At 40.2% G+C, this 24,540-nt stretch overlaps 3 protein-coding genes and 1 long non-coding RNA gene across 5 annotated transcripts in view; 2 read left to right on the forward strand and 2 right to left on the reverse strand.

Moving 5' to 3' along the window:
• The first annotated feature begins 1,068 nt into the window (after positions 1-1,068).
• Positions 1,069-18,616, forward strand: LOC122645870. The gene is made up of 3 exons (XR_006330532.1): positions 1,069-1,131; positions 3,731-3,736; positions 18,604-18,616. It is a non-coding gene; the product is annotated as an uncharacterized LOC122645870 (long non-coding RNA).
• Positions 1,708-3,262, reverse strand: LOC122645869 (high mobility group B protein 7-like). The gene is made up of 7 exons (XM_043839266.1): positions 3,087-3,262; positions 2,634-2,716; positions 2,370-2,517; positions 2,219-2,276; positions 2,066-2,110; positions 1,888-1,959; positions 1,708-1,771 (listed from the first exon to the last, which is right to left on the reverse strand). Exons 1-7 carry the CDS (start codon positions 3,191-3,193, stop codon positions 1,736-1,738), a joined length of 549 nt encoding a protein of 182 aa, XP_043695201.1. The 5' UTR covers positions 3,194-3,262; the 3' UTR covers positions 1,708-1,735.
• LOC122645867 lies at positions 6,859-24,150 on the forward strand. Its single transcript, XM_043839263.1, has 3 exons — positions 6,859-8,202; positions 21,136-21,140; positions 24,141-24,150. Exon 1 carries the CDS (start codon positions 6,896-6,898, stop codon positions 8,192-8,194), a length of 1,299 nt encoding a protein of 432 aa, XP_043695198.1. The 5' UTR covers positions 6,859-6,895; the 3' UTR covers positions 8,195-8,202; positions 21,136-21,140; positions 24,141-24,150.
• The window catches only part of LOC122645868, an 82,039-nt gene continuing 72,229 nt past the window's right edge, over positions 14,731-24,540 (reverse strand). Inside the window, exons 12-13 of one of the 2 annotated variants that reach the window (XM_043839264.1) lie at positions 16,394-16,495; positions 14,731-15,045 (exon numbers count right to left, since the gene is read on the reverse strand). In XM_043839264.1, coding sequence (XP_043695199.1) covers positions 14,940-15,045; positions 16,394-16,495 — 208 coding nt within the window. In that variant the 3' untranslated portion in view covers positions 14,731-14,939. The remainder of the gene's footprint in view (positions 15,046-16,393; positions 16,496-24,540) is intronic. The other variant, XM_043839265.1, reaches the window with a different exon arrangement.

Raw genomic sequence — 24,540 nt, forward strand, 5'->3', positions numbered from 1 at the left:
TGTTTCAGATATAGATTGTGTTGATCTAGTAGTTGATAAGGATGATGCAAATGTTGGAAAATTCTTGGGTTTCTTATGTAACCTTAATCGAATCTTATACAAAATCCTAGAACACGATGTAATAAAATAAAGAAAAGATAATTGATGTGTATCTTGCATTAGCATGTCGATGAAGAACAATAAAAAGAATCTGAAGAATAATAATAATAATAATTCAATGAAAAATAATTACGAATCTTCGAATAATCTTAGATAACTACGATGAGAATGTTCTCTAGTCTCTTAATCTCCTATACACCTCTCTTTCTTGTGGAGAAAAGAGAAAAAAAATAATGACTACAAGAACCCCCTCATCATTAATATTTATAATACCACTCAAACCTTAACCAACTTCCATAATGGGTCAAGTTGATCCAATTTATCTCAATAAAATAAGTAGTAAACCACGTCACATCAATCCATGTATTTCTTGATTTCCATCAATGATCGATCCGATAATTAATCAAGCCCACACATCGCTCTTGATTTCTACAATGGACCAGGCCTATCCGGTCAATCTCAATAAAATAAATAGCAAACCACGTCAACCCATGTATTTCTTGATTTCCTTCAATGATCGATCTGATAATTAACCAAACCCACACATTACTCTTGATTTTCACAATGGACCAAACCGATCCGATCCATCTCAATATAAGTAGCAAGCTACATCAGCCCATATATTTCTTGATTTTCGTCAATGATAGACCCGATAGTTAATCAAATCTGCACATCGTTGTTGAAAAATGTCTAACAGCAAATGCCCAAACCATGAAATATAAGGATAGAGAATAAGCAAGCAGTCGATCAGACTAGTCGCAAGAGGTCTGATTGCTTGGCCACAAAAAACAAAAAGGTTATTTCCAACTACCCTCCTAAAAATGACCAAACTTATAGGTGCCCCCCTAAACTTTCACTAATTCCACATGCACCCCTGCTTTCTAAACTAAGTACCACTATAATCCCTACCGTTAGACAGAGACGTTATAACATAACAGATCCCAGTTTTTGAACTTCGATGGACTATTCAATTGGCTGTGTGGAGAGATCCCCCAAGGAAGAACCTTCAACATCTTCCCTGTGGCTGCTTATGTGGCAATTCCTTGCCACCTAATAGAATAAAGAATCTCAAAATAAAAGGTCAATAAATGCTGACCCTGCAACCAATGGTAAGCTTAGGTAAGCATATTTAATTCCTTGTTTGCTGTTAGTACTTAGTAATTTAAGAAAAAATAATGAGGAGAAATTATGTTGTTCCATTGTGACCTAGTGGTCACAGGTTTGAGTTGAGAAGCAGGAGTAAGGCAGGAGAAATTGTTTCTACTTGGTAGTAAGGTTGTTCCATTGCGATCTAATAGTCAAGGGTTTGAGTTGAGAAACAAGAGTAAGGCTACATATATTATGATCCTCCCCAAACCATGCAGTGATGGGAGCCTCATGCATTAGGTACACCCCTTTGTTTTTTTAAGTGCATATACTAATTTCTATTGTTAGAAGAGGAAAGAGGATCACCTTTTAAGTCATTACTCAACCCCCTAGGTCAAATTTAAGGGGAGAGAGCATTTTACAAAGAAAAAGAAAAACAAATTCATAACTCCAAACCTAGTTAAACATTTAGAAGGACATCAAAGCCTAGCCTTATAAAAGGACTCAAATTTTATGTTCAAACAACATTCCAAACACTACCCTGTGTCCTCTACTCTTCTTTCTCTGAACCCTGATCCACTTGCTCCTGTTATAGACAACCAAATTAAGACAGAAATTAATAAAACATGCAAGAGCATATACTAAATAGACCCCTCTCCCCAAAAAAATATAAAAATAAAGCACAAAGAAAAAGAAAACTACCTTGAAGGTCTCCATAGCCTTATCATACTCTTCCTTGAGCTCTCTTGCTCTATCCGTATAAGGCTTCTTCTCCTAATGAAGCAATGCAGGTTGTGAATTAGATGAAAAGTAAAGCAATAAAGAAAAGAATCAGAGAAAAACTATTATGTAAATAAAGAGGCAAGGGAGATGTACTCACCTCATCTGTCATAGATTTCCATTTCTGCCCACCTTCTTTTGCTACCTTTGTTTTTCAATTACACAAAATATCAGTGAAGTTATCACAGTGACCAGAAAAACACAGGGAACATGGAATTGGGCAAATATAATCAAACATACAGATCAATCTTACCACTTTAACATCCTTTCCATCTGGATTCTCTTCCTTGTACGATTTTCTGAAGTCATCCCTAAAAGGAAAGACATCCATTAAAATCCATGACTAAATAATCCATTAACCTAGAGAGAGAGAGAGAGAGAGAGAGAGAGAGAGAGAGTATTACATAAACAGGAAAAAGGCAGTTGGGGGTCGCTTAGGCACATTAGGATCCTTAACTTTCTTCTCTGATTTACTTTTCTTTGATTTTGGTTCTGATGATGTAGTTTTCCTCTTCTTTTCTTCTGGTTTCCTCACTTCTGTAACAAGTGCATCTGATGGAAAGAACAAAAGACCAGAATGGAGCCAATTGATGGAACAAAATAAAACATAAATACATTGATTCACCAAGAAACCAAAAAATCATATGGAAAGCAAAAGGGTAATATACCTAAATTCATTTTGAGTATAGACTCAAGGCTACAGTTGTGCATATCAATGAGCACCACTGGAACATCTTTCTTACATTCCTCACTGCAAATCACCAAAGACACCTTCAACAAAAATAGAATACGGAAACTAAAGAACAATTCCACTATCATGATACTGAAATCTCTTCAGGACCAAATACAGAAGAAGCCATGAACCAGAAGGGGCCAAAAAAATGAAATAAAAAACCCTGAAAAATCAATAAATGGAAACCACTAGCCAATATAAAGGCATAATGTCATCAAGCTGAAGCTGAAATTCCAGAAACAGGAAAATTTGATGTGAGCAAGCGAAAACACAATAGCAGATGGGAACCCACAAAATATTATGGAACAAAACCAAGGAGATCATCGCTGAAGCTGCAAATCACAAAAAAAAAATAGGAACATTTGATGAGGATTAGAGTATAGAATACCATCTTGTGAAAGCGCTTCCATCCTTTGCACGTTTCAGGGTACTCGTCTCGACTTCAACCCTCTTTCTTGCCTTTGGAGGATTTGATTTAGATGTCGAACCAGCCATTGGTGTTGTTTGACGAACACAGAGAGATAAGAAAGGGTTGAGAGAACCACAGAAGAAAGAAAGTTTTGTGAAAGCTTAGAATAAGCGATTAACGAGGTTTAAAAGGAAGGGAATTAAAATATGAAATTTTCTGAATGTTTTGGCGCCAGATGAATCGCGCGAAAGTTTTGAACCCCTATGGCATGGAACCATGAGTTGGATCGTTAGTAACCGTTGATTCTTTAAAGGTCAAAATTTTTTATTGAAGGAACGGTTGCTAAGGCCTAGTCTGTTCAGGCCCAGTAAGGTTCTAGGTTGGTACTTGTTTCCAAACAAGGGTTTTAGTAAACAGGTATCTCTATCGGTATTGGTCTCGGTCGATATTGATTCAGATCAGTCCGTATCGGTCTGGTTTAGACAAAGTATCCCCTTTTCTTCAAAAAAAAATTTTGGATTTTTTATATTTGGGAAAATATTCTCTGTGCCGGGGGCGCAAGCTACGCCCAGACACATGGAGGTGGGTGGGTGCAATGACCACCCTACCCCCTTGAGTGGCAGGCCCATGTGTCTGAGCGTAGCCTACGCTGCGGCACAAAGTACATGAGCCCTTTATATGTATACGCTTGTCCATACCAATCCACAGATACGGGATCAGCCAGGAATCGATATTGGTCTTCACCGATATCAATACGAATCGATCGATTCAATATTGATTCTTGAAACCATGTTTCCAAGAGAGATTGTTGGTCCATGAAAACTTTGAAGAAGAGGTTCATTCTTTGTGCCTTGGATTATTTTCTTTTTGAGTATCCTTCCCCGTCACTATGCCTTGTGAGATATAATGACCATTTGCCACATGATAGTATATGGTCCAGTCCATGTGATAGAGGACCAAACAAGCATCTCATTGATACAATTTCAACTTCAAATGAGTAGAATAAGTCGTAAAAGTAACAAAAGATGTCATTACATGGTAGTATATGGGTTAATCAGTCATGGGTCATCTATCACATGACTAATCCTCAGATCTTTCAAGTAAAGGGTCAGTAAGGGTGTCAAAAATACTGAATCCAAAATCGAGTTGAATTAATTGAATTGAACCAAACATAATTAATTCGGTTCGAATTCGGATCGACCAAGCAAGATTTTAATTCGGTTCTATTCGGATATGGTTTTGATGTAGGAACCGTTGGTTCTAACCGAAACCGAACCTAAATCCTTAGTTTATTTAATTTTACAACTTTACGTTTGATAGTTGACCTTTGGGCTTTAGGCTTTAATGCTTTATTCTTTCATTCCTTTGTTGCAGGAGACTCTTTACCTTCCAAACTTCCAAACTTCCAAGTTCCAAGTTCCAACCTTTTATAATTTTTAAAGGGTTTTACTATCTCTATTCTCTACAACTCTTCATCTTTCCCAAGTTCCAACCTTTTATAATTTTTGAATTAAATGGATTCTCAAACTGTGCATTTAAAAATGTAAGGCCCAAAATAAAAGATGGGCATTTATAAAACTTTTAGTAGCAGATGTTGCTAGAAATTTAAAGTAAAATAGTATAACCGTTTAGCAAACCAAATAGGAACCGAGCTGTATAACCGAATTAAAACCATACCAAGACCCGAATTGGAATCATATTCTATAACCGAATTGGAACCGTAATCGAACCGAACCGAGCAAGTTCAGATTTGGATTTAATTCTAGAACCGAGGAGGTTCTTGGTTCGGATTTGGATCACGCTATCACTTCATGAAACCGAACCAAAACCGAATCAAAATACCGAAATCGAACCGACTGACCCCCTTACTGTCAAGTGGCAAATTGTGAAGTTCTATACTTCACTAGGCACATTTTTAGGGAAATGCTAGATATTCTCTTCCTATTTTCATTTTTTAGAATTTCAATCAATACTGTTTGAATCCAAATCAATTCGGATTTGGTTAGGGGTGTAAATGAATAGCCGAAATCCGTTTTCGTATCCGTGTCCGTATCCGTTTAGCACTATCCGAATCCGTCCGAAAGCTAAACGGATGCGGATATGGATAGGCTATAGCTATCCGAAAAGCTATATTTTTACATGTAAACGGATAAAATATCTGATCCGTATCCGTGTCTGTATCCATTTAGCATTATCCGAATTTGTTCGATAGCTAATTGGATGCGGATGCGGATATAGCACTATCCGAGCCGAATCCGATCCATTTACGGCCCTAGATTTGGTTCCTCTCCAACCAGCATCCCGCTCAATGAATGTGCAGCACAGCCCAGCCCAACTCAGCCCAACCCAGCCCGTTGAATGCCTCATTGGGCTTCCAATCCAATCAACCCAAATCCTACATTTAAGATTCTGAGTTTCCCTTGAGCCAAAACTTGTCATTGTCACGATAGTAGTAGTAATAGCCAAAAGACCTCAAATGTTGTCTCATGCATCATCATATCAGCCACTTTGTCCTATACTCCCAGGGTGAATAACCTTTGGTGAATCGTGAGGACCAAAAGTTGTCGGGTAACCATTTGGCCTCATTTACACAAAGGATTTGGACCCACCATCCCCGGTGTAACCAGCTAAGTGCCACAGCGATTGGATTGAAAACGAGTTGAGATCCCCTAACCTGTACCTACAGTTTTGGTGTTTAGGTGAACAAACTTATAAAGGATGTTAAATTGGAATCAGAATCGAAAATCGAAACCGAATCCATATCAAGTAATTGGAATCAGATTGAATCGAATAGATTTTGATTACAATCCAAAACTTAGGTACCAATATATTATAGTACATTAATATACTACAATACTAAGATATTATAGTATATTAATACATTATAATATATATTTTACTAATATTTGTATTAATTTTTTATAATATTATTATGGGAAAAAGAATGCTACCTGTGGCTCATGCGTCTATACATAAAAATGTGTAAAATTACCATGTTGCCATCATGGAAAAGTAGAAATCCCACCCAAGTGTGTGCTTGTGCTTGTGCTTGTGCGTGCACTTGTTCTAGAGGTCCAGGTAGCAATATCTTTTTCTATTATTATATTATAATATAATATATTATACTATGAGAGAAAGAACGCTAACCAGTGTTGTGTCTCAGCATGTACATGAGCCCAAGCACAGTCGTGCGTGAAATGACTTGTGCACCCCCTGGAAAGGCAGAAAGGACCAGGGGTGCGTCGATCATTTTGCACGCGACTGTGTCTAGACGTAGATACACACTGAGACACAACATCGATTAACGTTCCTTTTCTTTACATATTTGGTACGGATACTAAATTTCCAAACCAAAGTAATACTTGGTATATCTAGATCACACTAATATTTCGTAGAACTGAACCAGTACCAAACCAAATACATGCTTTCAGACCAATTTATGTCCTTAACTTGCCCTTAAAGCTTTAACTCTTTTAGTAAGTGTTCGATTATACTTGGACGAACGGCCGTTGTTCAATATCTGTCTGATTCAACCCATAAATATCAACGTGTTCCAAGCCGAATTAGATCTGCCATTCACGATAAATTAATAATACACAGATTGTGACGATTCGAGGAGGCAGATATGCCATTTGGTTTGACGTGGCCAATGACATACCCAACTCCAAGCGTCTCCAGACTCCAATTCCGTTTTTCCTTCTACTGCCGTGATCTACCCTCCACCTCTCTCTATAAATAAATCCTCTTTCTTGACTTCTTTGCTTCAGAGATACACTGAAAATTAAACAATGCCGTCTTCTTATCCTCTCCTTTCTTCTTTTCCTCCCAAACACAATCTCCAAACCCTTCTAGACTCAGCTCGTCCTTTCATCCGTGGCGAGCTTGAATCAATTGATCCAAAGCTCCCCGCTCTTGTTGCCGTTCTCCGTTCCGTCGGCGCCGGCGAGTGTTGGCACAAACATGGCAGTTTCTTTGATCACCTTCTCGACACATACCGTATCCTCAAGCTCTGGAACAGCCCTGATTCAGTTGCCCTCTGTGGTCTCTTCCACTCTGCCTACTCCAATTCCTATGTGAATCTCGCAATCTTCGACCCCTCCACCGGCCGCGACACCGTTCGCAGCCACGTTGGCGATGCCGCCGAGCGGTTAATTCATCTTTTCTGCATTGTGCCCCGACAATCTCTAATCCACGATGATCTCCTCTTCAATTACACCGATTCAGAACTCGTCGAACAGCTTAAGCTCTCGGAGATTTCATTGAAGAACGCCAAAGGGAAGGGTTTGTTTGATTATGAAGAAGGTTGGAGGAAGAAAGTACGGTCACTTCTCCCAGCGGAAGGGATTAAGGTTAAGCATATAAAGACTGGCGATGATGTGTTAGTCTCGCGACGGGTAGTTGCGGTTTTTGTTATGATGACTATTGTGGATTTTAGTGATCAATTGTTTGGGTTTCAGGATATGTTGTTTGAGAATTCGAATGGTCGGCTTGAATTCTCCGGCAATAATGTCGCCGCCGGGTTGTGGCCTGGCGATGGAAAGCCAGGGCTTTGGATGAATTCGATGTCAAGGTTAGGTGCTTTGTATAGTTTGATTGTTAGGGAAGAGGAGATTTTCTTGGAAGAGAGAAAAAGGTCTGGTGGGGTTTTGTCAGAAGAAGGTTTTAGAGAGAGAAATGAAGAAATTGAGCTTGTGATCCCACCTGTGTTTGAGAACTGTACTAAGGTTTTGGATGCAGGAGAGCAGATAGAGGCAAGGGATTTGTATTGGGAAGCTGTTTGTGAAGGGTCTAAGATAGGGTTGGATAAGGTTGAGGAGTTGTTGAAGAGTTGTATTAAGAAGAACCCATTTGTGGGAGAACCTCATGTGGTGTTGGCTCAGGTTTATTTGCTTAAGGGAAGGTTTGAGGAAGCTGAGAGAGAGGCTGAGAAGGGTTTGATGCTATTGTTGGAATGGGGGAGCCCTTGGGATAAGAGGATGCAATGGGAAGGGTGGATTGCTTGGTCTAGGGTTTTGTTGATGAAAGCTAAGGAGAAGTCTTGGCCTCAGACGGGTTGGGGTATCCTCAACTTAGGGCTTGTTAAGTAAATGTTTATGTTTCCTTTGTTTGTCGTCTTTTCCAAGCCCTGTAAAGTAAGGTAACTCTTGATGGTGAATAAACTCTCTCTTGATCAGTCAGGACGCTGAATGTTGTGAATCTTATGATGATGATGAATAAACTTTCTCTGTAAACTCTTTAAGTTTTTTCTATATTTATGTGGGCGCATCTTGTTGTTATCAAGCAGGTGAACTGAGAAATTCTGAATTTATTTTGTTGTCTCTTGTCTTATTGATTTTTGTTATTTAATGTAAGGGTAATTTTGTCATTTCACATGGATAATGACAACTTTTGAAAATGATATAACGATGAGTCACTTTCGATTTATTTTGAAATCCTTTTGACCAAATGTTCTCTATACCGGGGGCACAGGTTGCCCCAAGACAAATGGGAGTGGGCGAAATAACCACCCTGCCCCTTGAATGGCAGGCCCATGTGTCTGGGTGCAGCCTACGCTACAACATAGAGAACATATGCCCAATCTTTTTTACTCATGGTTAAAATAACTTTAGAAAATAAGATAATGGGCAAAAACAAAAAAGTAGAGTACAATAAATAAATAAATATATATACATATATATATTAATTCAATCAAATATCCTCTTATGTATTGGTCCATCCTGAATCTTTGTATGTTCATGCATACCTTTGATAGTCTAACCATTATTTTGCTATCCCATAGCATGTCTTTGTAGATCCTACATTGAGAATTTAGATGAATACAAGGATTTGTGTTTTGGGGTCTTGTTTATGGTATTAATATTTAAGTTGTCACCATATGTTCAAAGGAAAAAATTAAGAGCTTAAAGAGACCTACAATGGGTGGTTCAATCCCAGATGTTATGGAATGTATTTAGATTGGGATTAACCATTCTAATATGTTGTATTAAATGTATTTAACAAAAGTAATAGTTTTAAAATATCTTTTTGTAAGTTTTTCTAATTTTTGTCCCCAAATTTTGAACCCAAGATCTCCTGTTCTACATTGGTTATGACAAAGGGTAGATTTGGTTTCATATAATATAACAAGGGTAGGTTTATATGAAAGAAGGGCACACTATTCCTTCTTGTCTTTGTTTTTGTAGGGGGAGGGGATGTGGTTCATTTTTTGTTGGTAGCTATGCTTGTATCTGACATGTATTTACCGATGTCAGATAAACATCGATCAGAGCATATTCTATCGAAGGTTTTTATTTTTTAAAAGGACTTTGGTATTTTAAAATTTTCCTTTTCTCCACAATAGAAACATGCAATGTAATACTGTATAGGTATAAATATTTGTTTAAATTCAAAGGGGCTTTTCTTTTGGAAATAGTGATTACCGTCCCAAAATGCGTTTTTAGATTTATTTTGGTCAAGAAGCAAATTAAGCTTCTTTTTTCCATTTGCTTAATTTTTCAAGAGAAGAAGTTAAATCAACTACTTCTCGTAATAAATCATGGGTAAAGTTGTTTGTAACCGAGGTGGTTTTAACAAATTTTGCAACCTCTCTTTTCTAACCCTTGCTTCTCTCTTTTGAGTAATTTAAAAAAGGGATAGATAAGTAATTTCACTTTTGGCTTGACTAGACTTAGCATGGATGAAGGCTCAACTTGTGTCAAAGCCACTGGCTTAACTTACTTAAGCCAAAACTTCGTCTTCTCTGCATACGATCCAATCAAACATGGCTGAGGCCGGTTCATCTTACTCCAACTTCCCCTCCCCAACACTTTTCTTCCCTGGCACCCTCCTGTACCACCAACAGCACCCCTACCCCCACCTTTGTCCTCTCCTCTCATTAGCTCCTATCACATAGATCTCCCTCACCCAATCGATGAGCAATACCTAATCATTGGGCATGATATATTGCAGAGAGGAGATTTAATATAGCAAAATTCAGCCATTACAACTGGTCGGACATGTGCATCATAGTTTGCCGTCTGGAGGGTGAGAACCAGTTCAACAATCAAGATATTGTGGAATACACAAGAGGTTCTGATGCAAAGCAAGCCGAGAGAGATTGATGGTATTGATCCGGTTCTTCCCAAGGGGTAAAAAATATTTGCAAAAATATAATTTGAATTTAGGGGAGCTCTCTCTGGCAGACAAACCGTTCCAAAGTGAATTTCAAACCCTCGAATTTATGGAATAGGAGGATCTATGTCGAATCCCTCCGCTCTACTGACTTCTCTTCCCTCAAACAACAACAATGGAAAGGCCTCACTAAAGACCAGAGACGGCAATGGAGCTAGCAATCAGAACTATCGAATTCATATCCATATGTTTATCTATTCCTTCTAAAATATACAAAACAGGGTTCCGCCTCCAGCCTACCCGCTTCTCTTTGGTCTCTTGACCACAGCATCGATCTCCGCCTTCTAAGAACTCACCACATAGCACATCTGATAGTGGGTATTGGGTAGTATAGGTGGAAGAAATTTGTTTTGTCAATGAGCTCTGGCGAGAATTTTAAACCCTCGGTGCTCGATTGTACGAACGAACTCTGTGATTTCTGTGTCTAACCCATGGATTAGGATAGGGAAGGGGATGAAGATGAGGGTCTCGACGGCGAAGCCGCGACGCACGAAGACATCAGCGTGCGTGATATGGAGGAGGATCAGAGTTTCTGCAAATATACGTATTTAGGCGCTACCGATAATTGACACTTCAGATCTACAAGGCTAAAAAAGTATGGTTACAAAATCCAGGTTACAAACAGACGAACCCATAAAACATTATCACCATTTTTAAGAGAATCATTTTCCTTTGGGTTAATTCCAAATGCTCCCTTGAAAATGGCCAAACGTACAGTTGCTCCCCTGAATTTTCACTAATGCAACGTACCCCCCTGCTTTCCAAACTAAGTACTGATGGACCATTCTGCCCCTTGATAGGGTAGAATGACAAAAATACCCTTGTTTGAAAGAAAAAAAGAAAAAAAAAAAATTCCCTGCAACTCATCTTCACCAAATCGTTTAGGGTTTGGGGAAGATGAGTTTTTGAATTTGAAATGGAACAATTTCCTGCACACCTTAAAGAAAAGTGATTTTTTTTTCATCAGTACATCAAATGCTTAGCAAATAATGGAAAGAGTCATACGATTGGTGCCTGAAAAAATAAATTGAAATTTCTCTAAAGAATAAGAATTACAACCAAATCGCAACAGAAAGGAATTTTGAGCATCAATTGCAATGCAAATGCATAAACGATGGCAACTCGAGATTCGAGCTGGAGAACGAGTACATGGAATGTGAAAAAATTGCATTCTAGAATGGACTGCATTCATGAGCATGATCCAAGGATTTGAGAATGGAATGTTTCTCAAACAATGTTTTTTTCAATCCGGTGTTTGTAAGGAAGAGGGAAAAACGATAACCCATCTCCACTATCTTGCTTGCAACCTGCAACTGCAAGGAAGAGGGGAAAACGATAACTCATCGGCACTATTGTGCTTGCTACCTGCTCGGTGATTGGTGAGCCCATCAACATCAACAATAGGGAGGATCGCCATCACAGGACGACCTCAATGCTTTGTTTATGCCCATCTCTTGGTTATGGTATACTTGCTTGTCACATTGACCAACGTTTTGAGACCTGAAAAAAAAAATCACAGAGGAAGAGAAGGAGACAATAAGAGGAAATTAGGAAAAAAAAAGGCTGAGATGATATCTGAGTGAGATACAGCCAATTCTTTGTGAAGGATGTAATTGAAGAGCATGGAACCCCTTTGGGCCTGTACAATCTAGAGACCGCTAAGCATTAGGTATAGGATATCTTGACTTGAGCATCTCCGCCCACGCTCTTCTATCCATTTCTTTGCTTCTTCCAAGTAAATCGCTTCGTTTCTTTTTGTTGGGGAAGATGAGTGTGCAGGAAATTGTTCCATTTCAGATTCAAAAATTCATCTTCCCCAAACCCTAAATGATTTGGGGAAGATGAATAGTAGGGAATTATTTTTTTTTTCTTCAAACAAGGGTATTTTTGTCATTCTACCCTATCAAGGGGTAGAATGATCCATAAGTTTTCAAAAACTAGGTTCCGTTATCACTTAACGTCTCAGACTGATGGGAAGGACTATATTGGTACTTAATTTGGAAAGCAGGGGGCACGTTGCATTAGTGAAAGTTCAGGGGGGCAACTTTACGTTTGGCCATTTTCAGGGGGAAATTTGGAATTAACCCCTTTTTTTTTCAAATAATGTTAAAGAAGAAATTTGAACTCTCAATTTTAAAACTTAAAGTCACAAATTGAGGTCCAAACTTAGGCTATTCCAATCAAGGTCTTTTGGGAACTTATATGACTAAGTCCAAATAGCAATAAAAGCCCAAGTAAGAATCACTTTACAAAAAATAGTACAAGTTGAAACTAAAATTCCTAATTTTTCAATTCGCCGAGTTGACATGTGTCCAGTTGAGCTCTTGCCACATTCTTCAAAGGCCTTACTAAAGGAAGCTTGAGTGTTAGGTATTTGACCAATACGCCAAAAGCTTCGAAGCTGATGGAACACGTTAAATCAAGCCCTTTAACCTATCCCATACTAGGCTAGCCCAATCTTTAGGCACATAACAGACCACCACGCTTCCGCAACCGTCATCCTCGGCGGCTCTCACTCTAGGTAGCTTTCACTCTGGCGGTAGGTAGCCCTTTCCAAGGGACTTCACTCTGCTCTAAGGTTTTTACCTGGCGGCAGGTAACCCTTTCTTGACGGCTTTCACCCTTCTCCTAGGTAACCCTTCTCCTAGGTAGCCCTTTCCGTGACTCGAACCCTTGACCTGGTGCCTAGCTTTGATACCAAATGTTAGGTACTTGACCAATACGCCAAAAGCTCCGAAGCTGATGGAACGCGTTAAATCAAGCCCTTTAACCTATCCCATACTAGGCTGGCCCAATCTTGTGCCCATACACTATAGTGGGCCCCATTAGGCACATAACATTGAGTCTTTAATTCAACTTCTCATCTTCATACCTTTGATGGGCTTACAGTGGTGGCTAATGATCTTTTTATTGAAATGTCTTCATCTTCAATTTATGTAGACTTTCCATGCCATCCATGGTGTTAACCAAGCTTGAGTTGTTTTTTTCAAGTTGATGTAGCTTGACATCACTCTTTCCACTTGTTTTGGCAAAATTCCTGCACACTTTGGTTGGATACCCTAACTTGGTGGAGAGTTCACACTCTACCCATAGGAGAAAGTTGTCCTTCCCAAGTAAAACCAAATTCTTCGGGAAGTCAAGAATTTCATTAGAACATCAAGAAAGCATCCATAAGAGTAATATTTCAAAGGTAAACCACTTCTAGCATGTATATGAACTGGGATCATCAATTCTTACCAACCAAACCTGACCGATTTCAAGCCCACATATCAGAGGAGCTTTTGAGATGCAAAACTTGCTCCTATGGCCGTAGTATTAAAATCCTCTGCAATTCCTTCATCTTGCGGTGCCTTGCAGTTTGGGTTTGAGAGCTCGACACATGGAAGATGTTTCGTCCAATGGTGCGAGCTCCACTGATCCAGTTTTTTTTTTTTTCTTCTTCTCGAACTTGGCATCGTTGGATGTCACATCTTCCATGTGCCAAGCTCTCAAGCCCGAACTGCAAGGCACTACAAAGGATTATTTTTCCATGGCTGTAAAATAACGCTACTATACTTGAATTATTGCAACTAGCTCAGGAAGCTTCTGAACTCGGACATTAAAACCACTATTCAAGGACTAAAAGCCCCAACTCCTTGCCCCAAAAACCCAAGTTTAAGCTAACAAATTTCTACAACCTGGGCTAGGTGGACTGCCCTCTACACCCAAAAATAGTTTCGGTTTATGGTAGTTTTCTTCAGCTCGTCTCACAGGCACTTGATCTATACTTCCATGGATCCAAAGTAGGTTCCCTTACATACCCAATAAACTTTGGGAACCCATCTTCTTTGTCAAGTTCCTTACCAAGAGAGTGGCTCTACCTGACTCTCAAAACTATCTTGGCTGATACTAATTTCGAACAGTGTTTAGAGATAGATGAGAGTAGAATCAGGACAGAGAGAGAGAGAGAAAAAAGTGAAGCAGAAACGATGGAGTGAGAAAAGAGATGGACCAAAAAAAAAAGAAAAGAGATGGAGAGAGGTCATCGAAAAAGATAAAATATTACAGAACCCCTGAAAACTGTCATTGGCCACTATATACAGATGCTCCAAGGATCCGGCATTTGTAGTAGAAAACTCTCTGTCAACCGTTGGATGGAACAACTGTATAACCCGGCCATGGGACTAATTCCTATTGACATTTGGTGGCCTATCCCATGGTGAGAGAGAGAGTTCTTCTAACATAAGGACGACTGTTCTAATGCAATCGTTTTAAGAGTTAAGCCAGATATTTCAGAAATAAAAGCTTCTCCAAAAAAATATCAAATTTCCTGCAAGTATCTCTTATGAATTATTAACAACAGGAGCTACATTCTTAAATGGAGAAGAAAATTGGTTCCTTATTTTTTCTTCTCTGTTTTTCTCCATCCTTCCCAATTGGAATGAACTCCTTTACACAACAGAAAAAACTTGTACACAAAATCTGGCAAGCTACTCGAAGAAAGCAGAAGAGGGAATAAAAAGACAGAATGAATGCTGGCAAGGATTTTCATACACATGGTGATGGAATAATTCTGCACCTCTTGGTTCCTCCCATACTTGAGAATAACCAATCAACTCAAAATCTTGCATACACTTCGTTTACCTTCTCTCGGGCTTGAGCTGGTTGAAACCAAATTGACCCTTAGACACTCTCTTCATTCCAGAAGGAATCCACTGAGGGAAGCTGATATTCATCGGGTTTTAGTGACAAAGCAAAATCTGGCAATGGTGGTACCGTCTCCGTAACCCTGCAACCAAGAATGCTCTTAAGTAACTAAATAGCCACCCTACATATACATCCACGCACCATGTCTCCAAAATGTAATTTTTTAACACGCCTCCAATCAGTAAACGCAGTGCAACTTATTGAATTTTTTGTTTACTGGAATTTGCTTTTCTATAGGATAGACAAAACTCAGGTAAATTCTGACATGCACTAATTCATGTATGTGTACATAATATTGCGTGGAGATTTTATGCATGTCCAAATGGTAGTGTCTTTGTGGACTTTTTACTTAACGTTATTAAGCTTACTGTATTGTGCGTGTAGAAAAAGGAGAGAGTCCAAATTACAGGAAGCAACTATTCACCTGACCCAGGTGATTATCTATGTTTTTTTTGTCCAGAATTGGTACATTCCATCCCTAGCTGGAAAAGGGGTTGGTAATACGAGGTTGAGAAATAGGGTGAAGCCCAGACAGCAAATAAACAATCATATTGAACTCTTCCTTCCTTGTCTTCCCCTTCCTTCCCCCCCCCCCCCCCCCAAGCCCCGTCAGTGGCTTTTCCTGCATTCAGACTGAGCAATCTTGTTTGGATTTGACTCGGTTTTGGTTTACAGAAATAGTTACTTGCCAAATCCTACCTGAAGCAAAGCCACCACCTAGTCTTGTAACTAAGACGGATGGCTTGTTCCTGTTAAACCCTGTTAGGAAGGACTCAATAAAATTAAATTATTTTAGTTAAATTGCAAGTTTTGTGGATATGATGGTTGCAAAAACAGATTGTAAGGAAAGAAAAGTGAATAAGAAACAAAGATCAAATAACAAAGATGCAGATGTCTTTGGAGAAGTTGCACAAGTTGCTGAGTTGATCCATTGACTGCAAGAACTGTTTAGCATTACTACCTTCACCTTTCTGGGTGTGTATAGAGAAGTAACCCTAGAAAGACACAAGTGGTCAGCAAACCAGGGCCTCATATTTGTCTAGGTCCCTCAGAACAATGAAGTTATGTAAGATGGTGCCCTTCGGCATGGAAGTAGAGAAATAGACCAGTATTTGGAGAGAAAAAAGAAAAACAAGCAAAGAGAAATCCAAGGGTATGAACAGATGCGAGAACTCATCTATTCAACTGGGCATGTGAAATTGAGGAATCTTTCAGAATGGAGAGAGTTTTGCCTGGTGCAGATTGGTTTTCTGTTTTGATAGAATAGTTCTATGTTCCTTCAACTGTTACATTTCTTTTTTTCCTTACTCTATGGACTACTTGTGGAAAAGATAAGCCCATGCATTATGAACAAATTCATAGAACCCTTGTACTATTAACGAAAGCTGTTCCTGTTGCCAATAAAAAATCTTAGACTAGAGAAGACTTACTTTTCATTACTGTACAGGTCCCGGTTGATCTGCACCTTGCTAGAAGTATCCTTAGGGAACTTCTCAGAAAGATACTTCATTGCTCCCCAAAGAGGTGGACTCCTGCACCATGAATCCAGTTAGAAGAGTCAAAGCAAATAGCAAGACTAGAAATGAAAAACCCAAACGTGATAATTTGTAAGGCATTTCTGGTCTCTTAACATGATCAGAATCTTACTCAAATGACTTAATAGGCCCAGCCAACAAGATGCCATTCTAACAAGGAACAACAACTCCGTTTATATAACAGAGGTGAGGACCATATACTAGCATGATTTCAGCAGAGGAGCATACAAATGTAGTTGGGCCAGCAGTAGGACCAAAATCAACCTCGTTAATAACCATCGACCTATCAAATAAATTTTGACAACTGAACAGAGAATAACATCTAGAATAAATCTCCAAAACTATGCTTATGATTATCATATTTGTCCACGTTTTGGCGACACAAATCCTGAGTGACCCAGTGAAAGATGTTTATTAATCCGGTCCTGGAATTATCCATGGAAGCAGACAAACACCAACTGTCTGGATCTTTATTACAAGATGTGCCAAATAAGGGAATCAAGAGCAGCAATCAGAAAGTTATTTTTTAATATGAGGTGGCACATGACAATGAGAAGCATGAAACTTAAAGCATCCAGGTCTAATATCCATGTAAACTCATCAAATACATTACATTTTACCTGAGGGACCTGACCTTTTGCATGGGTGGTGACTGGTGACTATAGACAAAGTACTTAACTTGGTCAATTTACAGTCAAGTAACTGGCATTTGGCTGATAGGTGTTGTCTTTGTTGTGAGGAGGAATCAACTGCACATTTATTCTTGTATAGTATTGTTGCCGGAATGATGTTGTATCTTTTGTGATGTATGTGGTTTGCTGGCCATGGCTGAGGGATTTAAAGCACATGTTTATGCACTGGCCTATAAGTCTTTTGTTAATAAAGGAATTGTTTTCTAGAAGACTATTTGGGAAGAAAGGAACTGTTTTGTGGAATTTATGTCCTTATGCTATTTTGTGTGGTTTATGTTAGGACAGAAATGTTGAACATAATGGCCCACTGAGAGGGAATTTCTTCACTGACATCAAGACTGTCACTGCTATGTGATGGAGAGTCACCACTTATTTACCACCTGTTAAGATAGGTTACTTTACCCGATAGGGTAATTTAGTTCTTTTGGTTTTGTTTGTTTTATCTTTTAGTTTTATTATTTTTTCTGTCTTTTCTGTCTTTTTCCCCTAGCCGATCTCCATTTTGGGATTCCTAGTTGGAATAGGAATCCTAATAGGAATAGGCAAGGGAGCATTCCTACTTTCATTATGAATAAGTGGTAATTTTGATTATTATAAATAAAGGGGGCTGGATGATCGATTTTGATCATCTAAGCATTCAGTTCTACAGAGATTTAACATGGTATCAGAGCAGAATCTGATCTAAGAAGAACCTTTCAAGTTTTTCTCTGGTTTTTTCCTCTCCTCCCTCCCACGATTTCTGGTTTCTCCCTTCTCCATCACTCTCGGCTCCTCTCTTCCATTCAGGGCAGCACCTATGAGGTGATCTAATGAAGATTTAGATGCTGCCCTTGCATTCACCTCGTTGAAGATTACAGATTACTGGTGTTGCCTACTGCCGACAGGTTCCCTCCACCATTGGAGATCGAGTTCTTCCCACAAAGCTGAAGATTGATTTCTGTTTTTTGGAGATTGGTTCCTGCTATCCCTGGCACACACCTCTTCCTGTTTGAAGACTGCAGTATTGAATCAAGACAAAACAGATTCAGATCTGCGATTTCTCTCCAAACAGTTTTTTTGCCCTAATTTTTGCAAAAATTAGGGCTTCTTATTGGATGGTCAGAATCAGTTCCTTTTTTGAGGACTTGTTCTCCACTACAAGAGGGAAACTCGACCTCAGTTTCAGCCTTTTCTGACGGCTAATTTTTTGGGAATTTCAAAACCCATTTGCTGTACATCATGTCTGATCTGACTTCAGCTGATTCAGATGGATCCACTCGTTCGGAGTATCTTCCTTTTGCTTTCCCAACTAAATTAGATGGAACTAATTACCTTCTGTGGTCTAAATCCATCTATCTCACCATTGCTGGCCGTGGTTATACAGGCCACCTTACAGGCAGCCTCGTGAAACCTGATGAAGAGGGGCCTGCACAGAATCAATGGTTATCTCATGACTCTATGGTAATGTCATATCTCATCCATTCTATGCACTCTTGCATTGCACCTGGTTATCTTCTCCTCGACACTGCTGCTCAGATATGGAAAGCTGCCAAGGAAACCTATTCCCAGGTAGGGAATGATGCACAGGTATATGAGTTTCAGAAGAAAATTCATGAGACTAAACAGAATGAGTTGACTCTCTCTCAATATTATGCTGAACTTCGTAAGTATTGGCAAGAACTTGATCATTACTCAGATTATCGACCCACCTCTGCTACTGATATTGCTGCCTATAGAAAACATGTTGACAAAATCCGAGTTTATGATTTTTTGGCTGGTCTCAATGTCGAATATGATCCAATAAGAATACAAATTCTCGGTAAGGATCCTTTTCCTACACTAGAACAATCATATGCACTGGTTAACATTGAAGACCGACGTCGTTTGGCTATGCTCCACTCTGCACCTACTGACCGATCAGCTTTACAAGCTGGGGCTGGTTCGACCTTTGCTACTTCTGACACATCCAAAGCCGAAAAAACAGTAGTTAAATGTGAACACTATGGTAAATTATGGCACAGTAAGGCCACCTGTTGGAAGATACATGGTAAACCAGCCGACTTCGATGCTAAACGTGCTGCTCGAAAATCGAAAAACAAAGCTAATCATACTAAAGCTGTCACTCCTGCCCCTCCTACTGACACTGGACTATCTAAGGAAGAACTTCAGGCTTTCCGTCGCATGTTATAGGCTTCTGCTGCTTCTTCTACATCTACACCTGCCAGTTCTTCCACGCCTCCAGGTTCACATTTAGCCTACTCAGGTATTTCTTTTGCTGGTCATTGTGCATCGGTAGTCTCCTCTCCCTGGATCATAGACTCAGGTGCCACTGATCATATGACTGGATCCTCCAGCCTCGTTACTCGTTACTCTCCTACATTTGGTAAAGATAAAGTATGGGTGGCTGATGGATCTCTCTCTTCTATCTTTGGGAAGGGCTCTATCAGTTTCACTCCTTCCTTACCTTTATCCTCTGTTTTACATATTCCTAAATTTACCACTAATCTTCTTTCCATCAGTAGTCTTACCTGTGATTTAAATTGCAAAGTAACTTTTTTTCCTTCTCACTGTGTGTTTCAGGATCTGGCAACGGGGGCGATGATTGGATGTGGTAAGATGCATGGTGGATTGTACCTGCTTGATAATGGGAGTCCTACTTCACCACCACCTTTGGCTTCTCCCATACATCAAAGCGCGTTAGTTTCTTCTGAACTTCAACAATGGCATAATAGACTAGGTCATCCCCCTTTAGGAACATTATCACTTTTATTTCCAGCATTAGCTAAGGAATGTCATAGAAACGAATTTTTTTGTGAAGCCTGTGTTTTGGATAAACAACATCGTTCTACTTATTCTATTTCTAATAAAAGAAGTTCTTCTCCTTTTAATCTTATTCATTCTGATGTTTGGGGCCCTAGCCGAAAACCATCTCTCAAAGGCCATCGTTGGTTTGTTTCTTTTATTGATTGTTATTCTAGGAGTACGTGGGTTTATTTAATGCACAACAAAAGTGACGTTTTTTCTTATTTTCAAAATTTTCATAAGATGATTCAAACCCAATACAATGCCACTCTCAAGATATTGCGGAGTGACAATGGTAAAGAGTGCATGGATGGTTAGTTCCAGAACTACCTTGCTGCCCATGGTATACTCCATCAAACCAGTTGTGTCAATACCCTAGCTAAAAATGGTGTGGCTGAAAGAAAAAACCGCCACCTCCTTGAGGTGACTCTGGCTCTTCTGTTTGCCCATTCTGTCCCTTCCCAATATGAGGGAGATGTTGTCCTGACTGCTGCCTATCTCATCAATAGGCTCCCTACCCGAGTCCTTAACTCTGACACCCCTGCTTCTTTATTGCAGGGTTCCTCCTCCTTTGTCGTCCCACCTAAAGTTTTTGGTTGTGTCTGTTATGTTCGGGATACTCGCTCTCCTGGCAAGCTCGAACCCCGTGGGGTCCGTTGTATTTTCTTGGGATATTCTCCATCCCAAAAAGGATATAAGTGTTACCATCCTCCTACACGTCGTACCTTCACCAGTATGGATGTTGTCTTTCATGAATCTCTCTCCTATTATCAATCCACACCTCTTCAGGGGGAGACTTTCAGTGAAGATGTGATGGTTGACCTTCCCGTACAGACCCACACCAGGGACCAACCACCTGTTGATCCCACCCCTCAACCGGTTATTGCTTCCACCCTCTTCCCTCTGCTGGTGCCTAACCGGATTTTCCCCAGGGGGAGCACTTACAAGATGTCTCTGTTGGTCCCCCATAGGATTTTCCCCAGGGAGAGAACTTAGAAGATGCTGAAAATCCTATTGGTGACAATTCCCTTCAGGGGGAGATGACTCCAGTCCAACAAACCATTAGGGAATTTCAAAAGAAAATTAACGACTCTAATCTCAAAATCTATCACAGGGGACATTCCAAATACAAGCAGCTCCCATCCACTACAGCACCAGCACCAGCACAGGTGTCGACCCTGGAACCAGATCAAACCCCAGGTAACATATCTTCTCCTTCTTCTCCTGATTTACCTATTGCTCATTGTAAAGGTATTCGGGCTTGTACCCAGCATCCCATTTCTCATGTTGTCTCTTATGACTCCCTTTTTCCATCCTTTCGTACATTTGTCTCTTCTCTTTCTTTTGTTCGTAATCCCCAAAATCGGCAGGAAGCTCTTACAGATGGAAAGTGGAAAGCAACAATGATGGAAGAAATGCAAGCCTTAAAAAAGAAGATACATGGGAACTTGTGGTTCTTCCTCCAGGAAAGAAACCAGTTGGATGTAAGTGGGTGTTTGTGGTGAAACAGAACGTAGATGGCACTGTGGATCGATACAAAGCACGTTTGGTTGCAAAGGGATTTACTCAGACTTATGGGATCGATTATCAGGAGACTTTTGCACCAATTGCGAAACTAAACACCATCAGAGTGCTACTTTCTTGTGCAGTGAATCTGGGCTGGGAATTACAACAATTAGATGTGAAGAATGTCTTCCTCCATGGAGAACTTGACGAGGAAGTATATATGGACATTCCACCAGGTTTCTCTTGTGATAAAACCAGCAGGAAAGTTTGTAAATTGAAGCGTGCTTTATATGGGCTGAAACAGTCCCCCCGTGCTTGGTTTGGACGATTTCACAAGGCAATGGTCTCTGCGGGTTATAAACAGAGCAATGCTGATCATACCCTGTTTATCAAGAAAAATGGTGAAAAGGTAACTATCCTAATAGTTTATGTGGATGATATTGTGGTGACCAGGAATGACAGTTATGAAATCACCCAGTTGAAGACTTACCTTGGGCAATGTTATAAAAGTGAAAGAAGAAGAAGAAAGAAGAAGAGAGGAGGAAGAAGAGAATCTGCAGAATAGGGGCTGCAGCCGTGAGTCCAACTGCCCCCAAAACATATTATTAAACAGGTTAAAACAAATAACCCCAATAAACAAAAATACCCCCAATAGGAGAATCATGAATAGGGGCTGACGCTAGCCTATTCACGACTCCCCCTTACTTCTAACACTCCCCCTCAAGCTAAAGCATAGATGTTAATCATGCCCAACTTGGTATAAATGTAATTCACTCTCATACTTCCCAAAGACTTGGTGAACAAATCAGCAAGCTGCTCCCCAGTGCGAATATGGCGAGGGGAAATAATCCCTGGCTGTAGCTTCTCACGAACAAAATGACAATCGATCTCAATGTGTTTCGTTCTCTCATGAAACACTGGATTCTCAGAAATATGAATAGCAGCCTGACTGTCACACCACAACAGCATAGGAGAATCATCACCAAATCCAAGTTCCATCATCAATTGTTTATTCCACATTAGTTCACAAGTGCCAAGAGCCATAGCTTGATACTCCGACTCTGCACTAGACCGAGCTACTACAGTCTGTTTCTTGCCCTTCCATGAAACAAGGTTCCCTCCAACAAAGACACAATAGCCCGAAGTAGACTTTCTATCGATAGGAGACCCTGCCCAATCTGCATCAGTAAATCCTTCAATCCTTCTATGACCATGATTAGAATACAAGAGACCATGGCCTGGATCCTTCTTAATATATCTCAACACCCTTATAACTGCCTCCCAATGAGCTGTCCTTGGGGCGGACATAAATTGACTCAGTACACTGACAGGAAAAGAGATGTCAAGTCTAGTCATAGTCAAATAGTTGAGTTTCCCTACAAGCCTTCGATACTTCTCTGGATCATCCAGAACATCCCCATCCTCTGCCATGAGTTTCACATTTGGATCCATAGGAGTATCCAAAGGCCTAGAGCCTAGTAATCCTGTCTCTGAAAGTAAATCAAGCACATATTTTCGCTGTGAGAGCGAAATCCCTTTCCTTGATTGAGCTACCTCAATACCCAAAAAGTACTTTAGTCGTCCCAAGTCCTTAGTCTGGAATTGCTGTCCCAAATATGTCTTCAAGCTCTCAATACCTGAAGAGTCATCTCCTGTAATAACAATATCATCTACATAAACGACCAAAAATATCTTCCCTGCATCTGACTGCCTGAAAAACACTGAGTGATCACTCTCAGACTGAGTCAAGCCAAACTCCAGCACAACATCTGTAAAGCGGCCAAACCAGGCTCGCGGTGACTGCTTCAGCCCATACAAAGATTTCCTCAGCTTACACACCTTACCAGACTCCCCCTGAGCAACAAACCCAGGAGGTTGCTCCATTTACACCTCCTCAAAAAGGTCCCCATGCAAGAACGCATTCTTGACGTCGAGCTGAAATAATGGCCAGTGATGTAGAGCAGCCAAGGAAATCAAAATGCGGACAGAAGTAAGTTTTGCCACCGGAGAGAAAGTATCCAGATAGTCCACACCATACACCTGAGCATAGCCCTTAGCAACAATGCGGGCCTTCAACCGAGCCACAGACCCATCAGGATTAACCTTCACCACAAAGATCCAGTGACAACCGATAGCAGACTTACCAGAGGGTAAAGAAACAAGCTCCCATGTCTGATTGTCCTTCAGAGCAGATAATTCCTCAATCATGGCAGCCCTCCACCCAGGGTGAGCTAAGGCCTCTACCACCGACTTAGGAATAGGATAACTGTCAATAGTAGATAAACAAGCAACAAAAGAAGAGGACAAACGAGCATAGGACACAAAACGATCAATAGGGTGTTGGGTACAATTGCGAACCCCCTTTCGGGTAGCAATAGGAACATCAAGGTCAGAAATAAGAGGTACAGTAACAGAGGAATTACCTGAAGTAGGATTTGAAGGCGAGGACAACGTGGTAGATGGTGCTACCTGGGTATTGTATCTCTCCATAGGTGTAATGCGATGTGTCGGTGCATCAGGTGGGCGACGATGAAAAACATCCAGTGGTTTGGTAGGAGGTGGCACCGAAGGCAAAGGAACTTGCACAGGAGAAGTATCGACAACATAAAGAGGGAGATCATCGTCCATCTCGAAAGCAGGCAGCGAGGATGCAACAAATGGAGTAGACTAAAAAAAAGAGACATCAACAGTAATAAAGTATTTACGCAAATCAAAAGAATAACACCGGTAAACCTTTTGGGTTTTAGAATACCCCACAAAAAGACATTTAAGAGCCCTGGGATCCAACTTAGAGCGACCAGGACGATGATCCCGAATGAAACAAATACACCCAAAAACACGTGGTGGTAAGACAAACAACGGATGGGAAGGGAACAACAAAGAATATGGAATGCCACCACCCAAAACAGAAGAAGGCATGCGGTTAATAAGATAACACGCAGTTAAAACAGCATCAGCCCAAAAAACTTTAGCCACTTTCATCTCAAATAAAAGAGATCGAGTAACTTCCATCCTCTCAGCGACACCATTTTGTTGAGGTGTATCTGCACAAGAGGATTGATG

This window comes from Telopea speciosissima, chromosome 11 (genome assembly GCF_018873765.1).
Source record: "Telopea speciosissima isolate NSW1024214 ecotype Mountain lineage chromosome 11, Tspe_v1, whole genome shotgun sequence".
Lineage (NCBI taxonomy): Eukaryota > Viridiplantae > Streptophyta > Magnoliopsida > Proteales > Proteaceae > Telopea > Telopea speciosissima.